The 8,146-nt window shown below is 60.8% G+C and overlaps 3 protein-coding genes across 3 annotated transcripts in view; 2 read left to right on the top strand and 1 right to left on the bottom strand.

Moving 5' to 3' along the window:
- Nucleotides 1–2,702, bottom strand: part of LOC138863277 (uncharacterized) — a 26,734-nt gene extending 24,032 nt beyond the window's left edge. Inside the window, exons 1-3 of the mRNA XM_070127463.1 lie at nucleotides 2,583–2,702; nucleotides 1,626–2,021; nucleotides 545–861 (exon numbers count right to left, since the gene is read on the bottom strand). Of these exons, the coding sequence (XP_069983564.1) occupies nucleotides 545–861; nucleotides 1,626–2,021; nucleotides 2,583–2,702 (833 nt within the window). The remainder of the gene's footprint in view (nucleotides 1–544; nucleotides 862–1,625; nucleotides 2,022–2,582) is intronic.
- Nucleotides 2,703–4,380: 1,678 nt separating this feature from the next.
- LOC138863276 (uncharacterized) lies at nucleotides 4,381–5,453 on the top strand. The gene is made up of 2 exons (XM_070127461.1): nucleotides 4,381–4,558; nucleotides 5,227–5,453. The coding sequence occupies exons 1-2, from the start codon at nucleotides 4,381–4,383 to the stop codon at nucleotides 5,451–5,453; spliced, it is 405 nt and encodes a 134-aa protein (XP_069983562.1).
- Nucleotides 5,454–6,488: 1,035 nt separating this feature from the next.
- LOC138863275 (uncharacterized) lies at nucleotides 6,489–7,490 on the top strand. Its single transcript, XM_070127460.1, has 2 exons — nucleotides 6,489–6,798; nucleotides 7,279–7,490. The coding sequence occupies exons 1-2, from the start codon at nucleotides 6,489–6,491 to the stop codon at nucleotides 7,488–7,490; spliced, it is 522 nt and encodes a 173-aa protein (XP_069983561.1).
- Nucleotides 7,491–8,146: the final 656 nt, after the last annotated feature.

Raw genomic sequence — 8,146 nt, 5'->3', positions numbered from 1 at the left:
TGGAGGATGACGCCTCAGAAAGGGGTTCAGCGACCTCCTCCTCAGCCTCGATGGAGGATGGCGCTCCTGCAAGGGGTTCAGCGACCTCCTCCTCAGCCTCGATGGAGGATGACGCCTCAGAAAGGGGTTCAGCGACCTCCTCCTCAGCCTCGATGGAGGATGAAGCTCCTGCAATGGGTTCAGCGACATCCTCCTCAGCCTCGATGGAGGATGGCGCTCCTGCAAGGGGTTCAGCGACTTCCTCCTCAGCCTCGATGGAGGATGGTGCTCCTGCAAGGGGTTCAGCGACCTCCTCCTCAGCCTCGATGGAGGATGACGCTCCTGCAAGGGGTTCAGCGACCTCCTCCTCAGCCTCGATGGAGGATGGCAATCCTGCAATGGGTTCAGCGACCTCCTCCTCAGCCTCGATGGAGGATGACGCCTCAGAAAGGGGATCAGCGACCTCCTCCTCAGCCTTGATGGAGGATGACGCTCTTGCAATGGGTTCAGCGACCTCCTCCTCAGCCTTGATGGAGGATGGCGCCTCAGAAAAGGGTTCAGCGACCTCCCCTCAGCCTCGATGGAGGATGGCACTTCTGCAATAGGTTCGGCGACCTCCTCCTCAGCCTCGATGGAGGATGACGCCTCAGAAAGGGGTTCAGAGACCTCCTCCTCAGCCTCGATGAAGGATGGCGCTCCTGCAAGGGGTTCAGCGACCTCCTCCTCAGCCTTGATGGAGGATGGTGCTCCTGCAAGGGATTCGGCGACCTCCTCCTCAGCCTCGATGGAGGATGGCGCTCCTGCAATGGGTTCAGCGACTTCCTCCTCATCCTCGATGGAAGATGGTGCTCCTGCAATGGGTTCAGCGACCTCCTCCTCAGCCTCGATGGAGGATGGTGCTCCCGCAAGGGGTTCAGCGACCTCCTCTTCAGCCTCGATGGAGGATGACGCTCCTGCAAGGAGTTCAGCGACCTCCTCCTCAGCTTCGATGGAGGATGGCGCTCCTGCAATGGGTTCAGTGACCTCCTCCTCAGTCTCGATGGAGGATGGCGCCTCAGAAAGGGGTTCAGCGACCTCCTCCTCAGCCTCGATGGAGGATGGCGCTCCTACAATGGGTTAAGCGACCTCCTCCTCAGCCTCGATGGAGGATGACGCCTCAGAAAGGGGTTCAGCGACCTCCTTCTCAGCCTCGATGGAGGATGACGTTCCTGCAATGGGTTCAGCGACCTCCTCCTCAGCCTCGATGGAGGATGGCGCTCCTGCAATGGGTTCTGCGACCTCCTCCTTAGCCTCGATTGAGGATGACGCCTCAGAAAGGGGTTCAGCGACCTCCTTCTCAGCCTCGATGGAGGATGGCGCTCCTGCAAGGGGTTCAGCGACCTCCTCCTCAGCCTCGATGGAGGATGACGCTCCTGCAAGGGGTTCAGCGACCTCCTCCTCAGCCTCGATGGAGGATGGCAATCCTGCAATGGGTTCAGCGACCTCCTCCTCAGCCTCGATGGAGGATGACGCCTCAGAAAGGGGTTCAGCGACCTCCTCCTCAGCCTTGATGGAGGATGACGCTCTTGCAATGGGTTCAGCGACCTCCTCCTCAGCCTTGATGGAGGATGGCGCCTCAGAAAAGGGTTCAGCGACCTCCCCTCAGCCTCGATGGAGGATGGCACTTCTGCAATAGATTCGGCGACCTCCTCCTCAGCCTCGATGGAGGATGATGCCTCAGAAAGGGGTTCAGAGACCTCCTCCTCAGCCTCGATGAAGGATGGCGCTCCTGCAAGGGGTTCAGCGACCTCCTCCTCAGCCTTGATGGAGGATGGTGCTCCTGCAAGGGACTCGGCGACCTCCTCCTCAGCCTCGATGGAGGATGGCGCTCCTGCAATGGGTTCAGCGACTTCCTCCTCATCCTCGATGGAAGATGGTGCTCCTGCAATGGGTTCAGCGACCTCCTCCTCAGCCTCGATGGAGGATGGTGCTCCCGCAAGGGGTTCAGCGATCTCCTCTTCAGCCTCGATGGAGGATGACGCTCCTGCAAGGAGTTCAGCGACCTCCTCCTCAGCTTCGATGGAGGATGGCGCTCCTGCAATGGGTTCAGCGACCTCCTCCTCAGTCTCGATGGAGGATGGCGCCTCAGAAAGGGGTTCAGCGACCTCCTCCTCAGCCTCGATGGAGGATGGCGCTCCTACAATGGGTTAAGCGACCTCCTCCTCAGCCTCGATGGAGGATGACGCCTCAGAAAGGGGTTCAGCGACCTCCTTCTCAGCCTCGATGGAGGATGACGTTCCTGCAATGGGTTCAGCGACCTCCTCCTCAGCCTCGATGGAGGATGGTGCTCCTGCAATGGGTTCAGCGACCTCCTCCTTAGCCTCGATGGAGGATGACGCCTCAGAAAGGGGTTCAGCGACCTCCTTCTCAGCCTCGATGGAGGATGGCGCTCCTGCAAGGGGTTCAGCGATCTCCTCCTTAGCCTCGATGGAGGATGACGCTCCTGCAATGGGTTCAGCGACCTCCTCCTCAGCTTCGATGGAGGATGACGCCTCAGAAAGGGGTTCAGCGACCTCCCCCTCAGCCTCGATTGAGGATGGTGCTCCTGCAATGGGTTTAGCGACCTCCTCCTCAGCCTCGATGGAGGATGACACCTCAGAAAGGGGTTCAGCGACCTCGTCCTCAGCTTCGATGGAGGATGACGCTCCTGCAATGGGTTCAGCGACCTCCTCCTCAGCCTTCATGGAGGATGACACCTCAGAAAGGGGTTCAGCGACCTCCTCCTCAGTCTCGATGGAGGATGGCGCTCCTGCAATGGGTTCAGCGACCTCCTCCTCAGCCTCGATGGAGGATGGCGCTCCTGCAATGGTTCAGCGACCTCCTCCTCATCCTCGATGGAGGATGACGCCTCAGAAAGGGGTTCAGCGACCTCCTCCTCAGTCTCGATGGAGGATGGCGCCTCAGAAAGGGGTTCAGCGACCTCCTCCTCAGCCTCGATGGAGGATGGCGCTCCCGTAAGGGGTTCAGCGACCTCCTCCTCAGCCTCGATGGAGGATGGCGCTCCTGCAAGGAGTTCAGCGACCTCCTCCTCAGCCTCGATGGAGGATGACGCTCCTGCAATGGGTTCAGCGACCTCCTCCTCAGCCTCGATGGAGAATGGCGCTCCTGCAATGGGTTCAGCGACCTCCTCCTCAGCCTCGATGGAGGATGGCTCTCCTGCAATGGGTTCAGCGACCTCCTCCTCAGTTTCGATGGAGGATGACGCTCCTGCAATGGGTTCAACGACCTCCCCCTCAGCCTCGATGGAGGATGGCGCTCCTGCAATGGGTTCAGCGACCTCCTCCTCAGCCTCGATGGAGGATGGCGCTCCTGCAATGGGTTCAGCGACCTCCTCCTCAGCTTCGATGGAGGATGGCGCTCCTGCAAGGGGTTCAGCGACCTCCTCCTCAGCCTCGATGTAGGATGTCGCTCCTGCAATGGGTTCAGCGACCTCCTCCTCAGCCTCGATGGAGGATGGCGCTCCTGCAAGGGGTTCAACGACCTCTTCCTCAGCCTCGATGGAGGATGTCGTTCCTGCAAGGGGTTCAGCGACCTCCTCCTCAGCCTCGATGGAGGATGGTGCTCCTGCAAGGGGTTCAGCGACCTCCTCCTCAGCCTCGATGGAGGATGGCGCTCCTGCAAGGGGTTCAACGACCTCCTCCTCAGCCTCGATGGAGGATGTCGTTCCTGCAAGGGGTTCAACGACCTCCTCCTCAGCCTCGATGGAGGATGGTGCTCCTGCAAGGGGTTCAGCGACCTCCTCCTCAGCCTCGATGGAGGATGGCAATCCTGGAAGGGGTTCAGCGACCTCCTCCTCAGCCTCGATGGAGGATGGCGCTCCTGCAAGGGGTTCAGCGACCTCCCCTCAGCTTCGATGGAGGATGACGCTCCTGCAATGGGTTCAGCGACCTCCTCCTCAGCCTCGATGGAGGATGACGCCTCAGAAAGGAGTTCAGCGACCTCCTCCTCAGCCTCGATTGAGGATGGTGCTCCTGTAATGGGTTCAGCGACCTCTTCCTCAGCCTCGATAGAGGATGACGCCTCAGAAAAGGGTTCAGCGACCTCCCCTCAGCCTCGATGGAGGATGACGCTCCTGTAATGGGTTCAGCGACCTCCTCCTTAGCCTCGATGGAGGATGACGCCTCAGAAAGGGGTTCAGCGACCTCCTTCTCAGCCTCGATGGAGGATGGCGCTCCTGCAAGGGGTTCAGCGATCTCCTCCTCAGCCTCGATGGAGGATGACGCTCCTGCAATGGGTTCAGCGACCTCCTCCTCAGCTTCGATGGAGGATGACGCCTCAGAAAGGGGTTCAGCGACCTCCTCCTCAGCCTCGATTGAGGATGGCGCTCCTGCAAGGGGTTCAGCGACCTCCTCCTCAGCCTCGATGGAGGATGACGCCTCAGAAAGGGGTTCAGCGACCTCGTCCTCAGCTTCGATGGAGAATGACGCTCCTGCAATGGGTTCAGCGACCTCCTCCTCAGCCTTGATGGAGGTTGACGCCTCAGAAAGGGGTTCAGCGACCTCCTCCTCAGCCTCGATGGAGGATGGCGCTCCTGCAATGGGTTCAGCGACCTCCTCCTCAGCCTTGATGGAGGATGGCGCTCCTGCAATGGTTCAGCGACCTCCTCCTCATCCTCGATGGAGGATGACGCCTCAGAAAGGGGTTCAGCGACCTCCTCCTCAGTCTCGATGGAGGATGGCGCCTCAGAAAGGGGTTCAGCGACCTCCTCCTCAGCCTCGATGGAGGATGGCGCTCCCGCAAGGGGTTCAGCGACCTCCTCCTCAGCTTCGATGGAGGATGGCGCTCCTGTAATGGGTTCAGCGACCTCCTCCTCAGCCTCGATGGAGGATGACGCTCCTGCAATGGGTTCAGCGACCTCCTCCTCAGCCTCGATGGAGGATGGCGCTCCTGCAATGGGTTCAGCGACCTCCTCCTCAGCCTCGATGGAGGATGGCGCTCCTGCAATGGGTTCAGCGACCTCCTCCTCAGCCTCGATGGAGGATGACGCTCCTGCAATGGGTTCAGCGACCTCCCCCTCAGCCTCGATGGAGGATGGCGCTCCTGCAAGGGGTTCAGCGACCTCCTCCTCAGCCTCGATGGAGGATGGCGCTCCTGCAATGGGTTCAGCGACCTCCTCCTCAGCTTCGATGGAGGATGGCGCTCCTGCAATGGGTTCAGCGACCTCCTCCTCAGCCTCGATGTAGGATGTCGCTCCTGCAATGGGTTCAGCGACCTCCTCCTCAGCCTCGATGGAGGATGGCACTCCTGCAAGGGGTTCAATGACCTCCTCCTCAGCCTCGATGGAGGATGTCGTTCCTGCAAGGGGTTCGCGACCTCCTCCTCAGCCTCGATGTAGGATGTCGCTCCTGCAAGGGGTTCAACGACCTCCTCCTCAGCCTCGATGGAGGATGGCGCTCCTGCAATGGGTTCAGCGACCTCCTACTCAGCCTCGATAGAGGATGGCGCTCCTGCAAGGGGTTCAGCGACCTCCTCCTCAGCCTCGATGGAGGATGGCGCTCCTGCAAGGGATTCAGCGACCTCCTCCTCAGCTTCGATGGAGGATGGCGCTCCTGCAAGGGGTTCAGCGACCTCCTCCTCAGCCTCGATGGAGGATGGCGCTCCTGCAATGGGTTCAGCGACCTCCTCCTCAGCCTCGATGGAGGGTGGCGCTCCTGCAATGGGTTCAGCGACCTCCTCCTCCGCCTTGATGGAGGATGCTGCTCGTGCAATGGGTTCAGCGACCTCCTCCTCAGCCTCGATGGAGGATGGCGCTCCTGCAAGGGGTTCAGCGACCTCCTCCTCAGCCTCGATGGAGGATGGCGCTCCTGCAATGGGTTCAGCGACCTCCTCCTCAGCCTCGATGGAGGATGGTGCTCCTGCAAGGGGTTCAGCGACCTCCTCCTCAGCCTCGATGGAGGATGGCAATCCTGCAAGGGGTTCAGCGACCTCCTCCTCAGCCTCGATGGAGGATGGCGCTCCTGCAAGGGGTTCAGCGACCTCCCCTCAGCTTCGATGGAGGATGACGCTCCTGCAAGGGGTTCAGCGACCTCCTCCTCAGCCTCGATGGAGGATGACGCCTCAGAAAGGGGTTCAGCGACCTCCTCCTCAGCCTCGATGGAGGATGGTGCTCCTGTAATGGGTTCAGCGACCTCCTCCTCAGCCTCAATGGAGGATGACGCCTCAGAAAAGGGTTCAGCGACCTCCCCTCAGCCTCGATGGAGGATGACGCTCCTGCAATGGGTTCAGCGACCTCCTCCTTAGCCTCGATGGAGGATGACGCCTCAGAAAGGGGTTCAGCGACCTCCTTCTCAGCCTCGATGGAGGATGGTGCTCCTGCAAGGGGTTCAGCGACCTCCTCCTCAGCCTCGATGGAGGATGACGCTCCTGCAATGGGTTCAGCGACCTCCTCCTCAGCTTCGATGGAGGATGACGCCTCAGAAAGGGGTTCAGCGACCTCCCCCTCAGCCTCGATTGAGGATGGTGCTCCTGCAATGGGTTCAGCGACCTCCTCCTCAGCCTCGATGGAGGATGACGCCTCAGAAAGGGGTTCAGCGACCTCGTCCTCAGCTTCGATGGAGGATGACGCTCCTGCAATGGGTTCAGCGACCTCCTCCTCAGCCTTGATGGAGGTTGACGCCTCAGAAAGGGGTTCAGCGACCTCCTCCTCAGCCTCGATGGAGGATGGCGCTCCTGCAATGGGTTCAGCGACCTCCTACTCAGCCTCGATAGAGGATGGCGCTCCTGCAATGGGTTCAGCGACCTCCTCCTCAGCCTCGATGGAGGATGGCGCTCCTGCAAGGGGTTCAGCGACCTCCTCCTCAGCCTCGATGGAGGATGACGCCTCAGAAAGGGGTTCAGCGACCTCCTCCTCAGCCTCGATGGAGGATGGCGCTCCTGCAATGGGTTCAGCGACATCCTCCTCCGCCTCGATGGAGGATGGCGCTCCCGCAAGGGGTTCAGCGACCTCCTCCTCAGCCTTGATGGAGGATGGCGCTCCTGCAATGGGTTCAGCGACCTCGTCCTCAGCCTCGATGGAGGATGACGCTCCTGCAATGGGTTCAGCGACCTCCACCTCAGCCTCGATGGAGGATGGCGCTCCTGCAATGGGTTCAGCGACCTCCTCCTCAGCCTCGATGGAGGATGGCGCTCCTGCAAGGGGTTCAGCGACCTCTTCCTCAGTTTCGATGGAGGCTGACGCTCCTGCAATGGGTTCAGCGACCTCCTCCTCAGCCTCGATGGAGGATGGCGCTCCTGCAATGGGTTCAGCGACCTCCTCCTCAGCCTCGATGGAGGATGGCGCTCCTGCAAGGGGTTCAACGACCTCCTCCTCAGCCTCGATGGAGGATGTCGTTCCTGCAAGGGGTTCGCGACCTCCTTCTCAGCCTCGATGTAGGATGTCGCTCCTGCAAGGGGTTCAACGACCTCCTCCTCAGCCTCGATGGAGGATGGCGCTCCTGCAATGGGTTCAGCGACCTCCTACTCAGCCTCGATAGAGGATGGCGCTCCTGCAAGGGGTTCAGCGACCTCCTCCTCAGCCTCGATGGAGGATGGCGCTCCTGCAAGGGGTTCAACGACCTCCTCCTCAGCTTCGATGGAGGATGACGCCTCAGAAAGGGGTTCAGCGACCTCCTCCTCAGCCTCGATAGAGGATGTCGCTCCTGCAAGGGGTTCAACGACCTCCTCCTCAGCCTCGATGGAGGATGGCGCTCCTGCAATGGGTTCAGCGACCTCCTACTCAGCCTCGATAGAGGATGGCGCTCCTGCAAGGGGTTCAGCGACCTCCTCCTCAGCCTCGATGGAGGATGGCGCTCCTGCAAGGGGTTCAGCGACCTCCTCCTCAGCTTCGATGGAGGATGGCGCTCCTGCAAGGGGTTCAGCGACCTCCTCCTCAGCCTCGATGGAGGATGGCGCTCCTGCAAGGGGTTCAGCGACCTCCTCCTCAGCCTCGATGGAGGATGGTGCTCCTGCAAGGGGTTCAGCGACCTCCTCCTCAGCCTCGATGGAGGATGGCAATCCTACAAGGGGTTCAGCGACCTCCTCCTCAGCCTCGATGGAGGATGGCGCTCCTGCAATGGGTTCAGCGACATCCTCCTCAGCCTCGATGGAGGATGGCGCTCCTGCAATGGGTTCAGCGACCTCCTCCTCAGCC

This window comes from Penaeus vannamei, chromosome 11 (genome assembly GCF_042767895.1).
Source record: "Penaeus vannamei isolate JL-2024 chromosome 11, ASM4276789v1, whole genome shotgun sequence".
NCBI lineage: Eukaryota > Metazoa > Arthropoda > Malacostraca > Decapoda > Penaeidae > Penaeus > Penaeus vannamei.
The sequence above is the reverse complement of the archived record's forward strand: the minus strand, read 5'-3'. Positions and strand labels throughout refer to the sequence as shown.